At 34.5% G+C, this 24,083-nt stretch overlaps 2 protein-coding genes across 5 annotated transcripts; one reads left to right on the top strand and one right to left on the bottom strand.

Annotated features, from left to right (window-relative positions):
* The first annotated feature begins 774 nt into the window (after positions 1 to 774).
* On the top strand, positions 775 to 18,788 carry LOC121374978 (threonylcarbamoyladenosine tRNA methylthiotransferase-like). Its single transcript, XM_041502149.1, has 14 exons — positions 775 to 890; positions 2,909 to 3,350; positions 4,024 to 4,125; positions 6,152 to 6,315; positions 6,805 to 6,992; positions 12,151 to 12,254; positions 12,829 to 12,995; positions 14,236 to 14,381; positions 14,993 to 15,053; positions 15,815 to 15,934; positions 16,421 to 16,483; positions 17,514 to 17,597; positions 18,095 to 18,271; positions 18,646 to 18,788. Exons 2-14 carry the CDS (start codon positions 3,164 to 3,166, stop codon positions 18,745 to 18,747), a joined length of 1,665 nt encoding a protein of 554 aa, XP_041358083.1. The 5' UTR covers positions 775 to 890; positions 2,909 to 3,163; the 3' UTR covers positions 18,748 to 18,788.
* Positions 18,789 to 19,041: 253 nt separating this feature from the next.
* Positions 19,042 to 22,710, bottom strand: LOC121374979 (F-box/LRR-repeat protein 12-like). Of its 4 annotated transcripts, none has more exons than XM_041502150.1 (3): positions 22,594 to 22,710; positions 21,607 to 21,767; positions 19,042 to 21,105 (listed from the first exon to the last, which is right to left on the bottom strand). In XM_041502150.1, the coding sequence occupies exons 1-3, from the start codon at positions 22,683 to 22,685 to the stop codon at positions 20,387 to 20,389; spliced, it is 972 nt and encodes a 323-aa protein (XP_041358084.1). In that variant the 5' UTR covers positions 22,686 to 22,710; the 3' UTR covers positions 19,042 to 20,386. The 4 variants fall into 4 exon arrangements, with proteins under 4 accessions (XP_041358084.1, XP_041358086.1, XP_041358087.1 ...); XM_041502152.1 differs by lacking the exon at positions 22,594 to 22,710 and adding an exon at positions 22,176 to 22,471; XM_041502153.1 differs by lacking the exon at positions 22,594 to 22,710 and adding an exon at positions 22,232 to 22,471.
* Positions 22,711 to 24,083: the final 1,373 nt, after the last annotated feature.

Here is a 24,083-nt window from a genome sequence, read left to right as displayed (position 1 = left end):
ATACCCTCACCATCACCCCCACCCCAAACTAGAGAGTGTGCCACCACTTCTAATATCGTTATAACAGGCCTCATATATAGATAGATGGATAGATGGATGGTAGATGGATAGATTTGTAGAAATATTTGGGTGGGGGACAAAAGAGAAAAGGACAACCCCATGAATTTAATTTTTGTTTTAAAGCCAGACAAAGAGGCACATGAATATATTTAGAGGGCGCGGGTTCCTCTAGTTTTCTCCTGGTATCCGCCTCTGAGGTCCCACTACACAGTTCACTATAGTTCCTAATTGTGACATATGTTGTGGTTCACGTATTCATTTCTAGTAATTGGGGAAGAATTGAAACAATTTGCATTTTTCAATGGTAAGCCTTCTGGCTGGATTTTGCCCATGTTATTTTTAATATTGTGCATTGACTTTTTGGGACATGGGTGCGGAAGAGCCGGTGTGTGTTAATGGGTTTCTGAACCAGCTGTTTGGACCGATACTACAGCCAGATGCGGTCTATAGCTAAAAATTGAGACGAAAATTGAGACGGAAATGTTCTCAATTTTGGAGTGAAAATAAATGCATATATAATGTATGTTCGCAATGGTGTATGTTGTTAGTGCCAACGAGAACTCGTTCTATTTGCAATCTTCGTTTGAAGTTTAGCAATTTATCATGCATTTCAATGGCAAATAACATCTGTGTTGTGACACCCGAGAATCATTGTCTGTTGTCTCCCTTGCGCAGATTCTTTAACTATGAAGTACAATATATTGTTTTTGTAAACTCGATTATCAAACCCAATAGCGCCACATTTTATTTACCCTTAAAGGAGAACAATTTATCGATACTTGTATATCTTGTACACATGTGTTTCGAAGAATTTGTTTTTAAGCAAACAGGTAGTTTAATTTATGTAACAGAACATATGAACATATATGTAGTTCATAAAAATAAACTCGAATGTAAATGCACATTGATACACATTTGGTAGTGCTTGCACTTGTAGCCAAAGTTAATCTTTATGAACTATCATATATGTTACCCTCATGGTTTTTGTTTCGGGGCAACTGAGGTACAGTGGCAATAGGATCGATACCCCACAGTGTACTATTGGTCATAGGTTAATGTTCATTGAGTTCCACAGGGTGACAGTCATACGTCACTCGAAGTCGGAGCCACAAAACAGCCATGTCAGGGACTTGAACTTTTAGCAAATCGTTTTTTAAATTCCCACCTCAACTATATGGTTTTGAGTATTACTGGGGATGTTTCGGAATTTATCAAATGGGGGTTATTAACTAAGGACACTTGGTCAATATTATTTCGCAATAGGAATACAACATTTCATTGATAAATGTATAGCTAAATCAAATGGTGACCATTAGTCATGACATCACATCATGATCAGCTTGCTAAATCATAAATGATGTAATTTCGGTAAGCAGTAATCTTCTCCAGTCTTTGGTTTGCATTTTCATGTCTCATTTAGTTGCTTTGCAAGGGTAACCAGTCATTTCGTACCATAGTCATTTTGTACCCAATTTTACCATTTCATTCCCAAGTCATTTCGTACCCTGGTAATTTCGAACCATAGTTATTTAGTCATTTCGTACCATGGTTATTTTGTACCATGTCTGTTTGGTCATTTCGTACCTCAATAATTTATTGTGCAGCTTAGTTGACTGATAGATAGTAAAATGTCATATTACTGATTTAAAAAATAAACATTAGGCTAATGCAGCTATATTGATAATTGAAGCTCCACCCATAAGAAACAAACAAACAAACAAACAAATAACAAGAAAAAGATTATATATTACTTTTATTACTTTTATCTTCAAACGTTTCCATTCATCATTATATTAATTACCAACGAGCACTTTGTGTTAGAATAACATATCAAGATCTTCTGAGACAAGCTGATCTCGGAAAAACCTTAATTACCCACGAAGACCTTGTGTTAGATAAACGGATTATGGTTTTATAAAATAAACAAAGGCCATGGTGATGTGACTGTTAATTATAATGATTGTTTATCCAACAGCAATAAGGCAAGCATAGGCAGAGAATCTGTCGACAGTGGGTAAGGACGTAAGCCTATATAAGATGGAGTGGGGGTGGGTGAGTCTCGTATTATATGAATGATCATCAGTGGCAATTTACATATGTTTATTTAAACCTTTGGTCACTTTACAAGATATGTTTACACATCAACGTTTATTCGTCAACAATAAAAATAAGAAGTGGCATACCATGACACAAATAAGATACCAAGTACGTAACCACTATGGTACGAAATGACCAAACATTATGGTACAAGATGGTAAAAAGTAGGTACGAAATGGCTATGGTACGAAATGACTGTGGTATGAAATGACCAAAGCACTGTGGTACGAAATGACTATGGTACGAAATTACCATAAACTATGGTACGAAATGGATGGTATGAAATGACTTTGGTACGAAATGACTGGTAACCCTTTGCAAGTAGTTCATCAAGGTTAACTTCGATTGCTCGAAACCGTTCAGATCTGCTATAGGCGTAATGCCTTAAGTAGATTAAGCTCGACATGTGCTTGCAATCGAGGTTAATCTTGATGAACTAGTTTGCAAGTAATTCTTTTCGATTTTCGTTTGTTGAATTATGTGCAGTGTAATAAATAGAATACTATTGGCATTCCCAAAAGAGGCAACTGTTGTGTTTTTGATTGTACAAGATGTACATCACTTGTCTTTTGCTCACAATGGAAAATACACTCATAATATAAATGCTCTATCACAGAAACTTATTTAGTATTTTCTATTGATGCAATATAAACATAAATAAAAATATGTTGACACATCATTAAATTAAAAAAAATATTTCAGTTATATTTTATATACATGAAAGTGACATCTATCTTTTTTATTTCCACAGGAAATGCTATTGTGTTGCAATTAAACATGAAGCCCTTACTACATGTGCCTGCAAGAGACTGACATAGCTATCATTATCATCTGATTATACTTGTTTTAGGCCTGCGTACCGGTATAACATTTGATACATTAATAATAAAAAGTTAATTGTTCAACTTGCTAATTTTGGTCCACTTATTGATTTAATAGTGTTGATTCAGCAGTAGTTTGATTTCACTGAAACATTTAACAGTCAAAAGCAAACTGTGGTCACAACATGCCAGCCCTTGTTACAAACGTTGATGATATTGAGGACATTGTGAGAGTTGACGACGTCACAGTTCAAGATCGAGTGGAAGCTAAGAAGTATGTTCTGCCTCGAGCAAGGAAGACCAGAACACCGAACAGTAAAGTAGAAAATGGTGGAACGGAAGAGAAAGTGCAAGCAGAGAGCTACATACCAGGTACCATTTTAGGGCAACTTCAAAATAGTCTACCTGTTTTATTTATAACAATCAACCAAGTTACTAATGCATGCTATGTACATATATATGTTGTTTGATGGATTCATGAATGTTCTTGGTAAAATTGTATATATATACACACAGTAGAATCTCGGAAGGGTCAACTACACAGCAGCACTTGAACCGAGTTACACTTATACGATATTGACCGCATGGTTGGGTCGAACTACCCGATGGGTTAAACACTTTCTTGAGCAACGATGGGGTTTGAGTCAACATGATTTAGCTGTGTGTATATATATATATATATATATATATATATATATATATATATATATATATATATATATTTGCCAAATTAGTCAACTGCTAATTTTTATCCAAAGTGGCTACAAAATTTAATATAAATATTTGGTGTATAAAATTTTGTTTAGATTTATAATAATTTTCAAAGAAATGCTCTACGTATCTGAAAATTGGCTAAGACAAAATTATTTTCAGACTGAGCACTGCATGAGTGTTGTTAAACTACCTGTACCTGTACAAAGTATCTGTCAAACTGGTTGCAAATCTAGCTGGATATGTAAAACTAGTTGACTTTATTGTTGGTTGGCACTCAGAGTCTCTGTATTGTGATGAATAAATTATTATCGTACTTTTGATTTTCTTGCAGGGACGCAGTCCGTATTTGTGAAGACATGGGGCTGTTCCCATAACAACTCAGACAGTGAATACATGGCGGGCCAGCTTGCATCGTATGGATATAAAATAACAGGTTAACAATTTGGGTTCAGTGTTCTTGCTGCTCCATTTAAGCGGGGCGGCCCGCCCTGCTATTCCATTTTGCCGCCCTCCTTTCACGTTCTCCGCCCTCCTTTATTTTTGTGCACCCCTCTTTATTTTCCAGCACCTATCTCCGCTATTTCCAAATGCACACTTTTTCCACACAAAAAACAACCATCAGTCTGCACACTGGACATCAAAGGAAACAAGCCACATTGTGTACAAAAAAGCAATTTACCACAGTTACCGTAACCTAATTTAACACTATTTTTAGCAGCCTCTATTTTGTCCCATATCTGTATCCATTTGTATATTTAATAGACACAATAAAAGTTATATATTTTATTTGAGCAATGAAAACATTTTTATTTTTTACGGATTCGGCAATCTCCGATTGAAAAAAACCCTCACTTATTTGGCGCCAAATTTGTCATGTTATCAGAACGGTCGTTCTGTCTTTTATTTCCACTAACTATCGTCTGATATTTTGTCCTCAGTTGCAGATATAATTCGTTGTAACTGATGATTTTTACTTTCTGTCATTCTCTTTATTCAGCAGTTCTTTATAAAATATTGTAAACTTTTCATTTTGGGGAGATATGAACGCTTATAAAAAACAATGGAAGTGGTAGTGTTTATCATTAAAATCATTTATCTTGAGTGCCAAATAATATATATACATCGCCTTTACAAAAACTAAACTACTTTTTATCAGCTGGCGATAATATTTTACCACAGCGATCGATTCATTCGATGAAGATGGAAATAACAAAAAATGTATCCGACATTAGGGGATCACTTTACAAACATCTTTATTGTTTTTCATATATCTTCAAATCTTTATTAAAAATAATAATATTAAAACTTCGATATTCGATTCAGCAAAAGCAGAACTGCCTGTGAATGTCAGACCGATATCATCTTCGACAGTTCAATTAAAAGATGAGTCTGCTTGTATTTCGTATTTATAAACCTTTTTGTAGGCAAAATAAGGAGTATGTCTTTTCATAAAGTCTACCAACACACAACAATATGGTAACCAAACAACACTCAGTCCCTTGGTTTTGTTTTTGTTCTTTTTGCTTTTCGTTTATTGGGTTTTTGGGGTGTTTTTTGAAGGGTGTGGTGCCGAGCGGCCGCCCTCCTTTAATTTTCACCCAGCGAGAACACTGGGGTTATACTTTTTAAATATCACTTGCAATCAACAACCAAATATTTTGGCAGGATAAATTATGTTCCTATGCACAATAAAAGTAACATATCTCACCATAATGTTTTGATGTATATATAATACATTATTTTATTTTTATCTTTTTAAATTTAACTTACAACATTCTGCATATTCTGAAAATTAAAAAGATTCAGTTCAGACATGTACATTGTATGCTCAATGCAGAACAGAACAGAACAGAACTTTATTCAACTCAAATCACCAAACGGTGATGCATTGAGGTGGTTTACAAACATATACAGACGGCTGCAGTAAACGCTTGACAAATATATATATATATATATATATATATATATATATATATATATATATACACACACACACACATAATATACACATAATACACAATATGTATAATAATATAACAGTGTTAGAAGCAGTAGTATACTTTAGATGTTAACCATTACGTATTGTCTATAATTATGCCGTATAGATCTTTTTGAGAACAGAGTTAATCACATTTAGGAACATACATAATTTCTTTGTCGCTAATAGCTTTTTTGAATTAAATAATTCACAGAACTGACAGTTATTATGTCCATTAGTTTCATGACTCTTTATTGAAACACTGGAAAACTTTAAATGTGAAATTGTTCATGATATTTAAAATTAATTCAAGTTCACATAAAATTATTATTTATTTTGGGGAAGAAAATACATTTATTGTCAATATTTTCAAACTGTATGTGGTATGTTTTCATCCTAATAACCATTTTTTGACATATTGAGCATACGAGTCATTAACACACTTGGATGTATTGTAAAGACATTGTTTTATTACTTGCAGAGAACAAAGACGAGGCTGACCTGTGGCTGCTGAACAGCTGTACTGTAAAGAATCCTGCAGAGGATCACTTCCGCAATGAGATAAACTCTGCTAACAAACTGAACAAGCATGTCGTTCTGGCTGGATGTGTGCCACAGGGACAACCGAAATCCGAATATACAAAGGTGTGCATTTAAGCTGTGTTAATATTTCATTAAATTAATTCCTTGCATGCTGTTTGCAGACAATGCTGCCCAGTCTTATGTTTTCTGTACCACAATCGGCAGGATTTGCCTGGTGGGAGTCCATTATTTCAGTCCAAAATTAAATTGGTGACCTTCTACTATTATATAGTAATTTTAAATCATTGAAATCCACCTGAAAGATTTAAAATAATTTTGTCCATGCCAAAGACTAAGGTATATTTCTCCAGCCTTTATTTACAATAGCAAGTAGAGTTAAAACCCTTTATGGATTCTATTATAACATACAAATATTTCTGGTTTTTTAAACCTCCATAGATACAATAAATGGATTTATCATTAAATCATGTTTTAAAACTAATTTAAATCAAGTTAAACCATTCAACAATATATCATTACCGGTAGTTAGATTTTTTAAAGTTAATACCAAACAAAATTATTATTATTCTGTTTTTGTGTGTATTTTTTCAGGGCCTTAGTATTATTGGTGTGCAGCAAATTGACCGGGTTGTTGAGGTCGTGGAAGAGACCTTGAAAGGTCACACAGTGAGATTGTTTGGGCAGAAGAAACAGAAAGGGAAGAAAACTGGAGGCGCCGCATTGAATCTTCCAAAGATCCGCAAAAATCCCCTCATTGAGATAATTGCTATCAATACAGGGTAAAGAGTTGTGATCAGGGCCTGTCCTTGTAAAACTAAAGTCTAGACTCGAAATTTTGATAAAGTCTCAAACTTACAAATAGCATGTAATTTAAGTCTGGAGGCATTGCTAAAGTCTTCAATGCGAACTTTAACCTTTTATGAGCATGCCTCATGGTTTGATTCTTGAACCTCTGATTTGATCAATTCATTCCTGTACTTCATTTTGTTTGACACCTATTGTCTGTCCCATCCTCCTTCAAAAAAAGATTGTAAATAATTTCAATTTGATTTGATATAAGAAGAAAAGTAAAAGTGTTTGGAATAAAAAAAAATACTATTTTTGTGTCCAGCTTAGAAAACAATCGGCTCAGAAATAAATAACTTGTAGTAAATTCCTCACTATGAAAAAAGGCGTTCCCTGTGGGAAGGACTCTAGTAGACAATTTATTCCTTATGCTGGAGTGTCATTAAACATCAATAATTCATTCATGGTGTGTGTATAATTCTAGTGCAGCCTTTGTACATTTAAGTTTAAATTTATATTAACTCTTAGTTTTGTTTAACTAATTGTTTTTACTCTGCAGGTTTTTTTTTTAACCCATAATTTGCCCATATAGAATTGGTATGCTTGTGCTAGATACAGTGAAACCTGTCTAAACCGGATCATGTCGGGGACCTAATATTTATCTGGTTTGGAGAGAATCTGGTGTTTAGAGGGTCACGTTTTAGAATATAGAGTTATTTCCCTTGACATCAAATTTGTTATGTATCTTTATTAATTGACATTAAAAGAATTAAAAACAACAGATTTCAGTGTAATTTAGTTTTTACCACAATTAAGGTTACAAAATGACAGTTTGTAATCATCAATTACGTTGTTATCAATACCGGCACTTTCACCGCTGATCTTGAAATGAACAGAAAAGCGTGACTTGGAGCTTTCTAACCATCCATTAGAAGCCTTAAAATCCTGAATCAGCAGATTAGATGAAACTTTCAAAACTTTTTCCTGAATGATCGGTCTGGATATGGGAATATTCTTTGCTCGTGCATGTTGAAACCATTTCCTTGTCAATTCATTCAGTTCGTCATATTTGCAGCCTGTACTGAATTGTGTTTTGTTGGCGCTAGTTGCTGTCAAATCCTTTTGAGTTAATTTTGGTACATACTGCAAATTTTTAATCAAATCAAATTTTACTTTCAACAATAATTCCACATGCCTACGTTTAGCCTGTGGTAGTCGGGACATGTTTGTTTGTTTTTTAGTTGTTCTTTTTAGCAAAATTCAGCTTGGAGGTTTTTCATATCTATCGCAGAAAAGATAAAATTTTCTTTTTGTATCAATGTATGTAGTATATACAAATTAAGTCACATGTGTATATTTTACTCTAAATCAAGTTGTTTCTAACATTTTACTCTGTGTGTCAGTGTTTCATTATTAAAGTGCATTGATTAAAAATCAAAGGTGAAAAACCTAATGTGTGAGTATCCGAGAATTGTCTGAAGCTATAACGTATGTGCTCAGCACTGCATCAGACAGGACAAATGAAAACAATCAAGCCTTAATTACTCTGCTGTCTGCTAAGCTGGGCTAAAATTGGTGACCTGTGACGTAACAACGGATGCTGGACAGCAGAAATTCCGGTCTTCAATGTTTTCTGGAAGTCTTGTTTTCGTTAAGTTTACTCTTCAATCATTTATACTACTCTGGTTTGTTCAGGTTAAGTAATAAAGGATTTTACATTTCTGAACAAAAAATCAATCCGGTTTCTGAAATGGACAGGTTCCGGTTTTATCAGGTTTTTAATACATGGTTTAAATAAGAGAATATTCGGAACCATAGGTTTTGACAGGATTTTGGTATGTTCAGGGTCCGGTTTAGACAGATTTCACTGTATATACAGAACCCCGAAAGAATCTCAAATGTAATTTTCAGTTCTAATAGCACATTTTGTTTCTTAAGAAGATATTAATATATATTGAGATTCAGGAGAATTACAGATTGACATACCGTTTATTATTTGGCATAAATTAACATTTGTACTAAAGTTGTTCTAATTACATTTAACCCTGATTTGCATTTGTGTTTTTTGTGTTCTGTAAATATAGATTAATCTGCATACTTTGCTGTAGTTGTGTTCTGTAAATATAGATTAATCTGCATACTTTGCTGTAGTTAAAGGAACAGACCCTAGGTTTTAAACACTCAAAGTATATTCTTCATTATTAGAGCCGTTTAGGATCTATCAAACATTGCTTATATTTTATTGTTTAGATTATCCATTTCTGTACAACCGAAGTGTTTCTGGTCATCCTGGTGTTTCTAATACCACATGCATCTGAGAAGTAACGGTGATGTAGTCGCGTTTTAGTGTATTTTCAAGTGTATTTCAACATCACAGACCCGTGTTTCACTCTGTTGTATCCAAATTTGTTACACGTTTGTAAATTAACCAAACTTCGTGTTCATTTTTACGGGTTGAAACTAGGGTCTAGGTGAAAAAATATACCTTAGTGTTTAAATACTAGGGTATGTCCCTTTAAGCTTCAGTACATTCATTTAGTGTTAGTGTCGTATGCTATAATAGTTAGTAAGTACACACTTCTAAAAAGGTGCATTCACATTCATTTAGTGTTAGTGTCGTATGCTATAATAGTTAGTAAGTACACACTTCTAAAAAGGTGCATTCACATTCATTTAGTGTTAGTGTCGTATGCTATAATAGTTAGTAAGTACACACTTCTAAAAAGGTGCATTCACATTCATTTAGTGTTAGTGTCGTATGCTATAATAGTTAGTAAGTACACACTTCTAAAAAGGTGCATTCACATTCATTTAGTGTTAGTGTCGTATGCTATAATAGTTAGTAAGTACACACTTCTAAAAAAGGTGCATTCACATTCATTTAGTGTTAGTGTCGTATGCTATAATAGTTAGTAAGTACACACTTCTAAAAAGGTGCATTCACATTCATTTAGTGTTAGTGTGGTATGCTATAATAGTTAGTAAGTACACACTTCTAAAAAGGTGCATTCACATTCATTTAGTGTTAGTGTGGTATGCTATAATAGTTAGTAAGTACACACTTCTAAAAAGGTGCATTCACATTCATTTAGTGTTAGTGTGGTATGCTATAATAGTTAGTAAGTACACACTTCTAAAAAGGTGCATTCACATTCATTTAGTGTTAGTGTGGTATGCTATAATAGTTAGTAAGTACACACTTCTAAAAAGGTGCATTCACATTCATTTAGTGTTAGTGTGGTATGCTATAATAGTTAGTAAGTACACACTTCTAAAAAGGTGCATTCACATTCATTTAGTGTTAGTGTGGTATGCTATAATAGTTAGTAAGTACACACTTCTAAAAAAGGTGCATTCACATTCATTTAGTGTTAGTGTCGTATGCTATAATAGTTAGTAAGTACACACTTCTAAAAAGGTGCATTCACATTCATTTAGTGTTAGTGTCGTATGCTATAATAGTTAGTAAAGACACACTTCTAAAAAGGTGCATTCACATTCATTTAGTGTTAGTGTCGTATGCTATACTAGTTAGTAAGTACACACTTCTAAAAAGGTGCATTCACATTCATTTAGTGTTAGTGTCGTATGCTATACTAGTTAGTAAGTACACACTTCTAAAAAGGTGCATTCACATTCATTTAGTGTTAGTGTCGTATGCTATACTAGTTAGTAAGTACACACTTCTAAAAAGGTGCATTCACATTCATTTAGTGTTAGTGTCGTATGCTATAATAGTTAGTAAGTACACACTTCTAAAAAAGGTGCATTCACATTCATTTAGTGTTAGTGTCGTATGCTATAATAGTTAGTAAGTACACACTTCTAAAAAGGTGCATTCACATTCATTTAGTGTTAGTGTGGTATGCTATAATAGTTAGTAAGTACACACTTCTAAAAAGGTGCATTCACATTCATTTAGTGTTAGTGTGGTATGCTATAATAGTTAGTAAGTACACACTTCTAAAAAGGTGCATTCACATTCATTTAGTGTTAGTGTCGTATGCTATAATAGTTAGTAAGTACACACTTCTAAAAAGGTGCATTCACATTCATTTAGTGTTAGTGTCGTATGCTATAATAGTTAGTAAGTACACACTTCTAAAAAAGGTGCATTCACATTCATTTAGTGTTAGTGTCGTATGCTATAATAGTTAGTAAGTACACACTTCTAAAAAGGTGCATTCACATTCATTTAGTGTTAGTGTGGTATGCTATAATAGTTAGTAAGTACACACTTCTAAAAAGGTGCATTCACATTCATTTAGTGTTAGTGTCGTATGCTATAATAGTTAGTAAGTACACACTTCTAAAAAGGTGCATTCACATTCATTTAGTGTTAGTGTCGTATGCTATACTAGTTAGTAAGTACACACTTCTAAAAAGGTGCATTCACATTCATTTAGTGTTAGTGTCGTATGCTATACTAGTTAGTAAGTACACACTTCTAAAAAGGTGCATTCACATTCATTTAGTGTTAGTGTCGTATGCTATACTAGTTAGTAAGTACACACTTCTAAAAAGGTGCATTCACATTCATTTAGTGTTAGTGTCGTATGCTATACTAGTTAGTAAGTACACACTTCTAAAAAGGTGCATTCACATTCATTTAGTGTTAGTGTCGTATGCTATACTAGTTAGTAAGTACACACTTCTAAAAAGGTGCATTCACATTCATTTAGTGTTAGTGTCGTATGCTATACTAGTTAGTAAGTACACACTTCTAAAAAGGTGCATTCACATTCATTTAGTGTTAGTGTCGTATGCTATACTAGTTAGTAAGTACACACTTCTGAAAAGGTGCATTCACATTCATTTAGTGTTAGTGTCGTATGCTATAATAGTTAGTAAGTACACACTTCTAAAAAGGTGCATTCACATTCATTTAGTGTTAGTGTCGTATGCTATAATAGTTCGTAAGTACACACTTCTAAAAAGGTGCATTCATATTAATTTGTTTGGGATCTTTCTTCGTGGTTATTAAACTCTGTGTTTAGACATCCAAATTGCAGGTGGTCTCAGTAGTAGCACAGATGCCATAAATGACTTCTTATCGCCTCTCTAATTCTGTGGCTCTTCTTAGTACATTGTTTGAAAAAATCTATGAAAGAAGCAACAATTGGAGAATGTATTATTCTTGTTGTATTTTAGGTGTCTCAATCAGTGTACTTACTGTAAAACAAAGCATGCGAGAGGAGAACTCGGTAGCTACCATCCCGATGAAATAGTAGCTCGAGCCAAGCAATCCTTTGAAGGTAATTATATTTGTTTTCAATATATTAGCTGCAGTTATTTGAAACTGTCTTGTTTTTCTTTAAATCCCCAAATTTATGAGCAGTTTAGCATGTTTATTTAATGATGCACTCAACACATTTTATTTATGGTTATATGGCGTCGGACATATGGTTAAGGACCACACAGATATTGAGGGAGGAAACCCGCTGTCACCAAATCATGGGCTACTCATTTTCAATTAGCAGCAAGGGATCTTTTACATGCATAATCCCATACAGATGATAGCACATACCAAAGCCTTTGATGTACCAGTTGTGGTACACTGGCTGGAGAGAGAAATAGCCCAGTGGGCCCACTGATGGGAATTGATCCCAAAACCGACCATGCATCAAGTGTGCACTTTACCACAGGGCTACATCTCACCCTGATTTATTAAGGACTTCACCAGTAGTCGAATACACAGTTTATTGTATTTGTAGAAGGTGTAGTTGAGATGTGGTTCACCAGTAGTCAAATACACAGTTTATTGTATTTGTAGGTGTAGTGGAGATGTGGTTCACCAGTAGTCAAATACACAGTTTATTGTATTTGTAGAAGGTGTAGTTGAGATATGGTTAACGTCTGAGGACCTTGGAGCATATGGCCATGATATTGGAGTGACACTACCCGAGTTGCTATGGAAACTAGTAGAAGTAATTCCTGAAGGAGCTCGAATGAGACTCGGGATGACCAATCCACCATATATCCTGGAACATCTTGAGGTATTAGCAAGGCTTCTTTTGTCTCTGAAATATTTATAGATACATTTTTCATACATACCTGTACAAGCTGTATGTTCTCCGATATATTTTGCAAAAAAGAATATTTTCATGTAGTAAATGTATACAAATAAATATTTTAAGGGAACATATCAGTTAACATATCACAATCAAACAGATAATTTTACTGTATTTATAAAGCCACTGACCTTAGTTTTTAGGTGATGTATAATATTTTCAGCTATTGCGGCTTGTTTACCGTTATTTTATACATTATTTATTTGCTTTATGTAAAACCAAAAAGATAAGCACCTCATGCTTTCTGACAGAAAATAATTTGAAGGTACATAATAAAAACAAAACAAATCATAAGAGACCTCACAAGGTGTGTTTCAAATCTTTTGAAATTGGACATTGCATTTCATGTGCTTTGACAGATTTTAAACAGCTGTTATCTTACTAACATTTATGTGAAATGTTTTTTAATATGTCCTTTAATTTCCAAGATTTTAATGTACGTAATTATAACATCTGTTCCTTCTGGCAGAAACCCTGTACCTCAGAAAATAGAATTAGTAGCTTTAATTATGACTAGAATAAGATGTACATTCCATAGACATATAATAATTTTGAATTAAGAAATATTCCAATATTCAGGCTTCTGTTCAAATATTATGTAACACTATTTTTATCAAAATTAGTCTCCCTCCCTCCTGTAACCCTACCTAACGCTACACCTTACAGACCCAAATTATTATGTAACACATGGAGACACCCCAGCCCTCCTATTTACAAACAAGTGTGTAATATAATTTTAAAGTACCGTTTTGCGATTTGGGGAAAATGCAGATATGCATTTCAACTCGATTTATAATCCTACGTTAAAAATTGTTGCTGTGACGTTTATGAAAAAAAGAAAGAATTTTAGTAATAAAAAAGTGTGTTACGTAACACTGCTAAATACATCCACCCACTCCTGTGTAAGGCTACATAACGTTTGGACCTATACCATTCACCCACTCAAGCGTTACGTAATATTTGAATGACCCCTTTGTATATGTATTTGTTACATTATGGTGTAGTTTCAGCTGAGAAAAGATCATTTTAGCTTTTATTTTAAAATGGCATCACTTCACTGTTTAATGTTTACTCAATTGTTTTAAAGTTATCTCTCTTTTTTATGGGGTTATTTTTTTTCCGTTGTTTTCTATGAGTGTTTCTAAGTGATCAGCTAATTTTGTAGGAAATGTCAAAGATCCTGAATCACCCGCGCGTCTACTCGTTCCTGCATGTTCCTGTACAGTCGGCGTCAGACAGCGTCCTCATGGATATGAAGCGCGAGTACTGTGTGGCAGACTTCAAACACGTTGTCGACTTCCTTAGAGACAGGTACTGTAGCACTACTAGTCATGTTCCAATTAATCAAGTGCATTGAGCATTGCTTGCTGGAAACATTTGACCAATTAATCAAGTGCATTGAGCATTGCTTGCTGGAAACATTTGACCAATTAATCAAGTGCATTGAGCATTGCTTGCTGGAAACATTTGACCAATTAATCAAGTATCAAATTTCAACAGAGACCCAAAACAATGCCATGTTTCTATGAAATTCAGCAGGCTGTTCTCCGTGCTTATAAAACTGTTAAAATCTAAGACACACGTCTCTAATGATATTTTGAGACTTTAACATCTTCGCAATGCATACAAATTGCATGTGTGTGATGTTATTAAACATTTTAGCATAGATTCCATTCAAGTCAAGTTGTATATTTTAATATCTCTGATGATAATGATAATGATGATTAATTTTTTTTTGGGGGGGGAGCGGGTGGAGTTGTGTTTTTTAAGGAGTCCGGCAGTTCTTGAAATGTGGGCTGCTGAACTTACATGCAACAACCTATTTTGGCCAGTTTCTTGCTTTGAAACCCAAAAAACACTATGGTAAATGTTCGCACAGTTTTTATTTGTCTCATAAATGACTTGTGTTGTTCTTGTTTCAGAGTTCCTGGTGTCAATGTGGCAACTGATCTCATCTGTGGTTTCCCAACAGAGACTGAGGAGGTAAGTATTTGTAGTTGGGAGGAAGATAGAACAGGTTAAAGAGAATGTCCCAAGTTTTCCAAATGCTTTTGTGGTTTACTAGTAGGAGTAACACACCTTCGGGTTTCACGCTAACGATAACTTTCGGTACCTTGTTGGTAAAATCACAGGACCGAAATTTCATTTCCCATGATTATTATATCAAGTACGACTATTAAATGAAAATAATATATTTTAAACAGTTTCTGATGGGTTCCCATGATCACAAGTCATGGAACCAAAAAAGTGTTTGCCATGAAATTTGAAATCCTATGATGTGGAGTAATTTATCTGGAGGCAGTGGGTTTCCTGCCTGTTTTCTTTCCCTAAGGTTGAAATAGCCTCTTAGCATAATTGCCTAACTCATTTTTAGACCAAAGGAAGAGATTCTTTCAAAATTATTTAAACAAAAACAGGAAGAACAATTGTTCTTATTCTTTTTTTAATAATTTTAAAAGAATTCATTTTTGTTTGGATAAAAATAAGTTTTTATCCATTCGCTTCAAAAGCTGTAAAAATAAGTTGGGTAATTATGCTAAGATGCTGATGATATATTAGACACCAAATAAACATAGTTTACAACATTCCTTTCCTTTTTGTTTTGGTTGAATTATGTTCCATCAGATCTTCTTAGCTGGTATATACAGAATATGTATTAGATCAGTGTGATATTTGGCATGGAGAACTGTTATAACTGTACGTGGCTCATAATTTAAAATATTGTGTTTTCATTGTTTCTGTAGGACTTTCAGGAGACGATGGACCTTGTGAAAGAGTATAAATTTGCCAGCTTGTTCATCAACCAGTTCTTTCCTCGACCCGGCACACCGGCAGCCAAAATGCCTCGTGTGCACCCACAGGAGGTGAGATGGGGATATGATAGTTAGTTTTTATTTTAAAACTCACTGAATCTAGTTAGGCAGTGTAACTATTTTAAGTTATTACAGCTTCTTTACTATTAACTTCCATCATACTTACAATAGTTTGCTTAAATTACCAATATTGGCAACACCAGTGTGTTTATGGTCATCCTGGTGTTTAAAGTAACGTAAAAGTAACTTTTTGTGACACAGAAATGGTACATGCCTAAGAAACTGCTGTTTGTGTTAGCAGCCTTAAAATAGCAGTAGTAGTCTGTTATCTTCATATTTTCTTAAATAAAAATAAAAATTAAATAGTTGGGTTTTTTTAGTTCTCATAAAAAAGATAGATGGAAGGCTTGAATATATGGGTGCTGTGGTGTAAATTTTCCACATAAAACGTTTCAAATACAAACATTGTGATTTGCTTACATGACAGAAGAGTAAATTTGTTTCATTATTATAAACATTTCCCCCTATTATTTTAAGGTCAAGAAAAGAACAAAGAGGGTGTCCGAGTTGTTTCAGTCTTACTATCCATATGGACACCAGGTTTGTATTAATTCTAACGTACACAACGACTGAAAACATTTTTTAATGAGCTTTACATTTCAGAGGGATTAACTTACAAACTGAAATTCTTTATCCTACATCATGTAGGATATTCACATACCTATTCCCTTTCTCTAATGTATGAAAGATTGTGCTATTTATAAATATATTGATTTGCTTGTTTAATGCATGCATGTATTTGTATGAGAGAGACAGAGTTAATAACATCTGTATATGGCCTGTTTTCTATTCATGCTCTTCAGTGTGCAATTTATCTTGTGCATATCTGTGCATGGGCCAAGCAGGATGTAGCCCAGTGGTAAAGCACTCACTTGATGCGCGATCGGTCTGGGATCGAGTCCCATTGGTGGGCCCACTTACCTATTTCTCGTCCCAGCCAGTGCACCATGACTGGTATATCAAAGGTCGTGGTATGTGCTATCCTGTCTGTGGGATGGTGTATATAAAAGATCCCTTGCTACTAATGGAAAGATGTAGTGGGTTTCCTCTCTAAGACTGTCTAAATTATCAAATGTTTCACATCCAATAGCCGATGATTAATAAATCAATATGCTCTAGTGGTGTCGTTAAAAATTTTTTTAAATCTGTGCATTTCCACATCTGCATTTTCGCAAGCAGATTACTATACAAAATTTTATGTCATCAAAGTGTACTTTTAAGCCACTAGTAAACACTTTGTATTATGTCACAGTGTGGGAAAAATAGGTCATCAATTTACTTTTTTCTCTGCATACATATTACCCACATGTGGAAACACGAATATAGAAACGGTACTATATGTATGCTTTATGTCGATAAACTTGTGCACAGAATGGCACTTAAAATCACATTTATGGAATGCAGGCTTAAATCAGAACATTTATCTATACAACTACATCACTATATAAACCAAAAATTATTATGTTGGCATACTCAAACATTTAATGTTCTAATATTAAATATATTGGCAATGCATTAATCATGGAATTGGAATCTTGCTAAAATGGAAGTTATTTGATTTCTATGTCAGCTTGGTGAGGTTCAGCAAGTGCTTGTAACAGAAGTCTCTCACGATGGGCTGTTCTATGTGGCTCATAACCAGAGCTATGACCAGGTTGGTAGTGTTACTACATAGTTACTGAACTGCATGCCTGAAATTCTGTTGACCATCTTTGTTTTCTTTCTAAACAATATTTATTCAAATAAATGAAGTGTATCGGCCAACAGACAGCACACCTATGTAAATGCCTTGCCATGAGATGATGTTACATACTGTATAAATTTGAATGAATGATGAATTGTTTATTCTTGAATCAGGCTTCTGAAAGTTGCAAGAGCGATAGTTTCATTTGCGAGACACTCGTGTAAGTATAGTTTGTGTAACCCACTTTCATTCGCACATTGAATTTATGGCATCATTTAGATGTTGATGATGGGTTATCAAAAAACTAAATGGGTTACCCAAAAACGAAATGGGTTACCCATATTTGTTTTCGCGTAACCCATAAATGGATTACGCAAATTTTCAATTCTGATGCTTGTGAATGTGAAGTTTTGTTGTATTGTTAATTTTATGAAAGAAATTTTATATCGAAATACTTGTTTTCGCAGGTTTTGGTACCAAAAGATGATAATTTGATGGGAAAAATGTTTGAAGTGGAGATCATGGAAACAGGAAAACACTTCCTCAAGGGGAGACAACTCTCAAAGAGTTCTGCGGTCCGGCCTGATGTGCCACCTCCACTGAAGAAGGGAGAAGTGTCGGGAGTGTTTGAAAGAATTCATTACGTGAGTTTTAACATTTAAGTGCTTGAATTTCCATAGATGCTGAAAAGTTATTTTAAAGTATTACATCGAAAATTAGAAAGACATTTTTTTTAAACAATACTGATAAACGGCTCCATAAAAACATAATCCCCATTTCGTATACTGTAGTAATTTTTTGAGTCAGCTCGACTTATTAATTCACAATACCTCAGTAAAAAGTTGTAAAGACCAAATCTCTTTTTAAAAAAACTTGGTGAAGCACCTTTAATACTATTGTATAATTGTCAATATTTACAGCTACATTAGATTGCTTCAAATATTAGATTATAATCTTGGGGCATTAAACCCAAGCCATAACATGATACATCAGTGATGCAGATTTATTTTATTTTCAGACTTCGTCACCATGGCAGTCACTGTTTTTAGTGCTATCGTTCGGGGTTATTTGTGTGGCTGTGATCTGGAGACTTCACTCAATATACATGTCTTTTAGATAACGAGCAGCGTTGAAACATATTTATTATAAAATTAACACCAAGCCGAGTCTTTTCTTGTTTTTGTGTTGACATCTTTATACACATGACACATCCTTAGCGTCCTAATCAAAACTATACTTTGTGTGTATGCTTATGACATTACAATCCTGGGCCCCGGTTCCACGAAGCGATCTGAGCTCTAAGATCACCGTAAGTGCATTTCTACGGTATGCACGAAGGTGTGATCTTCGTGCAAAGATTGCTTCATGGAACGGGGACCAGGAAAATTCCTGGAATAAAATCCTGAAAACTGTATTAGCATTATTTCTTTTATTCAGTCTGAAACTATATAAAGCTTGACTTCATTACTATACTGTCAGGTGTAACAATGTCTTCTTAACAAAATTATATATTTTCATACTGGTATTTAAAAAAAAATAACAATCATATTTGTTTGTGTATATTTTAATAGGTCATCATGATGCTAATAGTTTTTAGGCTTTCATTCTTGAGATATTCCTGAATGACACATTAAAAAATAAGTAAGGTATAATCTTGATTAGGAATTGTTAATGTTATGAAGGAAGAACACTTAAACTACATGGAAAGAGAGGAATCTGTTTATTTTTGTTTATTCAAAAATTTCAGATAAATTTTATAACAATGCAACTAACAAGTATCTGGGTAAAAAAAACACCAAATCTACTTAAATTCATTTCATGTTACAAATTAAATATAATATCAATATACAAATTGATTTACATACATGTAGTCAAAACGGACCAACAGAGTACATACATGTTTGGATACAAATAGTAATATCTATAAATATACATCTGGGGCATAACCAGTGAAGAAAAAACGTCGAGGCAAACCCAGACCTGTAAAATAAATATCAGTGTCGTGGGAAAAATAAAATAAATTCCAGACGAGGCAAGCACCTCGCCTGCTTTTGCTGGCTAGGCCATTATGTGTATATATATATATATATATCTAGGCCATGATGTGTATATATATATATATATGTATATATATATGTATATATGTATATATCCTGTACATGCTGCAGTATAAACATTTCAAATTAATTGTCATGATCATGTTCATTTTAAAAGATATGACCTGCTAAGTAACTCTGCTTTTAATTACCAACTCTCAATAGTCTTGTTCTTCTGAATATTAATACTTGTATGTGTATATATATATATATATATATTAAAAGAAATTAAGTTAATTATTATTTGTATTAATAAAATTATTCATCTATGCAATATTTGTTTTTCCTCATTTATGATACATAATAATACAAAATATATTGGTATTAATTCAAGAAAAATTGTTTTAAAAACAAATACTACATTAAAAACATTTAATCTTACCCTACTTAACAATACATTCTATATTTATAAAAATACACATATTTGATTAGACATATTGAGTGATGTATAAATATAGGTTTCCTGTACTATATGAAATACAAATTTGGTATTATTTCTGGACATGGATTTTTATATTCTGTCATCTGGAGTCTTTAGGCGTATTTATGCAAAATTATTAATAAATTGCAAATGACCTACCAGAAGCCAATAGGTCATATAGCAACTATATGTTTATCACATATTCATATCACTGGTGGTACCTGTATCAGGATGAATATTTTTCAACTATCTTTGTGTTTACTTTGAACATCAAATTTCTTTTTAACCATTGTAACACATGCAATGAATTTACCAAGTGCCTTTTCATCCTCATCAGTGAGATTAACCCCTGAAACGTCGATCTCGCGCAGTTTAGAACAACCTGATAGACACTGAAGCCAAGCTAGGTTCAGCTGTGTGCATTCTGAAACATTCAGATATTCAAGACATTTCAGCGATAGCCCGATGTTCTGAATACTAGAACCTGTGAACTTGGTACACTTGGAGATATTAAGTCGTCGTAAGTCACCAAGATGTCTACAGATGTGATGTAACGCCATGTCGGTGCACCCAGTGCCCGATATCTCCAACTCTCTCAAACGAGACAGTTTGGTCAATTTTTCAAGTCCTGTTTCTCCCACTCTGTAACAAGAATTGAGCTTCAGCTCCTCGAGACTGGAAAATGTGGAAATATCTTCTGCATCGAAGTTGTCCACCCGTGTGGTCTGACTGAGGTCGAGATGCTTCAGGTTTGAGAGGATCTGGTCGCTGGGTTTGAGCCAGCGCGGCTGCCAGGAGCAGTTTCTCAGAGTGAGCTGAGTGAGGCTGCTCGGCAGTTTGTCACTGGTCAAGTTGTCCGTGTTACACTGTTCCAGGTGAAGAGATTTAATCCGGGGACATCTGTCGCGAAGTTCTCCAAGCATGGCATCCGACAGTGAATGCTTCTTCCACTTCGTACCACCTGTAACATTAAAAGTGAAAGTTTGTTTTGTTTAATCTTTTCATATATGTGCTGGAATGACATCATGGACCAAGCTTTTTTGTGATATTAAATTAACTGCATCATAAAGCGTGCCATCACGTCCATGACGTACCATGCTTAACACCACCATTTGGCAAAGATTTTGTTTAAAAAGGTTTCATCAAAGACATTTGCTATCAATTTGAAGATTGATTACTAACTAGTTTGTAATATTTTAGACTTGTGTACAGTGTAGCGATCTCTAAAACATGCATCGAAAACTGCAGCACAAATAAAGCACTCCATATTCCCTGCCACTTGGTGATTAGATCACATTGATTTATTAACCATCTGCTGTTGTACGTCAAATATCTAACAATTCTGAGGTATAATCGTAAAGGATATCCATTTGATTTTCCCCCATTAATACCAGTAGCAGAACAGAATCTTTTATAACAATGTAACAACTATCGGCAGACTGAAGTTTGTATTTGAACCCACTTGGATCGAGGAAGCCTCTCAGTCGGAAAGTGAGGAGGCATTCTGAAAAGTGTGCTCTCAGTACTTTCCACATCTTGGGCAGGTTCAGTCTGTAGGGCAGAAGATCAACATGGCGCCACAAGGAGTTGTCCCGGACAATTCGCCGCCATCTAGCACACACTCTGAAAGTAGACCACAATCATTTAATACAATATTATAGTTTTTAACTCTGCAATCAATCTGCAGCAAGGCTCGCACTAAAACAAATTTTAGTTTTAGTTGAGTAATTCCTTTAAAATTCCTTTTAAAAAGATGTTAATTTAAGGACATGTTTAGTAGCCAAAGACAAAACGTTACAGTGCTCAAACATAAGAATTTGTCTACCACAGCAATTTTTTAAAGAATTTCCATGGGTAAAGGGACCCACTGACGGCAATTTTGAGTCTGCCTATGGTAATTTTGTCATTTAAAGTGACATTTGCAGCAAATAAACTGAAAGGTTTATTTGCAGCAAATAAACTGAAAGGTTATTTTGTTGTATGTAGACAAACATTCAAACGTAAAATATTGGTACTTAATGTACATTTTACCACTATTGAGCTTTTCCGATGGCACAAAAGTTCCGTCGGTGAAGCTCTCTACCTACGGCAATTTATCTCTCAACGACGGCAATTGCCATCGGTGCCGTCGTTAAGTTCCAACCCTGATGTTTAATGATCATTATGATGATGTTATAGCCATTTTGCATAAAAATTAGCAATTGCCTAATTTAATTGGGCATGGTGAGGACAACTGCAATACATCTTTTAGCATTTACAGAAGATCATTAGCTCTCTCACACACACACACACACACGGCGAATTAGCATCCGGAAATGCAACAGGATCGCAATCGCCCGGATTCTGCCGAAGGGTTCCGAGTGGGATCGTCCCGTCACCCGGTTGGTACAGAATATTCTGAAGTCAGAATGCTAATTATATACTTTAATATAATAAACTGGAGTAGTACCTGCCAGAAAGGCATAAATCTTTAACAGGTAAGTAGCTGAGAATTTCCAGTACAATGTTGTCCGGTAATTTGGCGAAAGCGTCCGACTCCATCTTCTGAACGTTTGTTCTGTTCGGAAATTCCTCCCGGTTTTACGTGTATCTACTCCAATCAAGTATCTCTAGCGATTGCATAATTTACAAAAACTTAAAGCTGTTTGCTGTCTTGAGGAAGCAGTTTTTAGATGTCTGGGTTTTTTTTATATACTAGTATATAACAGAGCAAACATCTTTAAGTATATAATTATTCGTCTGTCTCCAATGTAGTTTGACGATTCGTTCCTTGGACACAAAAAAAAAACCCAATTGTCAACTGTGGAGATAAAATTTAGAAAAGTTAAAAAACCAGGCTCATACATAGCCACAAAACTGCCAGCCACCCCAAGTGCCCGACAAACACCAAAGCGACAGAGAGTGGTACACACGCCAAGCAGGCATACCAGTCGTAGATCAAAGACTTTTTCACCTGGAGAAAAGGTGAATATAATATTGTGTGTGTGTGTGTGTGTGTGTGTGTGTTACTTTTACGAGTTTTAGATTAGTGTAACTTACTTGGTATGAGACGGCCCCTGTAAATGCTGCACAAGGCGGAATCGCCCAGTGGGCGATCACGTGATCTACGTCTCGAAATAGATCGCCGAGCTTTGTAATTATGGCGACGGAGTGTCACGAAGCGTAGCTGAATGTGGGTACTGTCGGATTTGTTTCTGTAGTATGTGTATTAGTGATTAATATGTGGATTTTTTTTATCAGTTAACTCGAAAATGATCGATGTAAAGGTATTTGACGTCAAACATAGGATTGGTGTGCTATTAGAGCGGGAATATTTGCCAACTTTTTGGTTGTCAGGAATTGCCAAAAAAATGCATAGGTTGGTCTCCGACTGTAATGAGAGCGTATAACTGTCCAAATGTCCGCCTAGCTCTCTTACAGTCAGAGTACTCGGGCTAGTATAAAATGTCAAGGATAAAGACTATGCCAATTTTGATTATTTATTAAACACTGTGATGTTGCAAATTTTGTCAGTGTTTGGACTAGAAATTTGGCAATGCATGATAAACTTTGAACACTTTTGAAGAATTATAACCATTTTCAAGGTACTTTTTTTTCATTAAAGACCAAACATTCATTGAAATAAAACTAAATATAATTAATGTACTTGCTTTAATAAATGAATGACAAGAAAATTTAAAACAGAGATATTTCATTAATTAATCGTAATTTCTGAGTGTTTTATAAAGACAATTGTAGAATTAATTATTGAAAAAGGCTTGTTTAATTTAACGGCAGCATGGCGCCGATAAAGGCAAGATGGCGCTAGACTATTGAGGCACGGTGCCACACGGACATGCTAAAACAAGCTAGGAAAGACACTATCTGTTCATTTCAAACCTACCCCACCCCCGCCCTGCACATCTTTGCAACGCCTAACAAGTGACAGTCTCTCAAAGA

This window comes from Gigantopelta aegis, chromosome 6 (genome assembly GCF_016097555.1).
Source record: "Gigantopelta aegis isolate Gae_Host chromosome 6, Gae_host_genome, whole genome shotgun sequence".
Lineage (NCBI taxonomy): Eukaryota > Metazoa > Mollusca > Gastropoda > Neomphalida > Peltospiridae > Gigantopelta > Gigantopelta aegis.
This window is presented reverse-complemented; position numbering and strand designations above follow the sequence as displayed.

What these genes read in the sequence shown, in the direction of transcription:
- LOC121374979 (XM_041502150.1), bottom strand. Translation starts at nt 22,685, where the DNA reads ATGGAGTCGGACGCTTTCGCCAAATTACCGGACAACATTGTACTGGAA. An exon ending in GATTTATGCCTTTCTGGCAG is followed by an intron (nt 21,768 to 22,593) that starts GTACTACTCCAG and finishes GTCTACTTTCAG; the next exon opens with AGTGTGTGCTAGATGGCGGC. An exon ending in GAGAGGCTTCCTCGATCCAA is followed by an intron (nt 21,106 to 21,606) that starts GTGGGTTCAAAT and finishes TTAATGTTACAG; the next exon opens with GTGGTACGAAGTGGAAGAAG.
- LOC121374978 (XM_041502149.1), top strand. Translation starts at nt 3,164, where the DNA reads ATGCCAGCCCTTGTTACAAACGTTGATGATATTGAGGACATTGTGAGA. An exon ending in AGCCAAGCAATCCTTTGAAG is followed by an intron (nt 12,255 to 12,828) that starts GTAATTATATTT and finishes TTGTATTTGTAG; the next exon opens with AAGGTGTAGTTGAGATATGG. An exon ending in CTCGTGTGCACCCACAGGAG is followed by an intron (nt 15,935 to 16,420) that starts GTGAGATGGGGA and finishes TATTATTTTAAG; the next exon opens with GTCAAGAAAAGAACAAAGAG.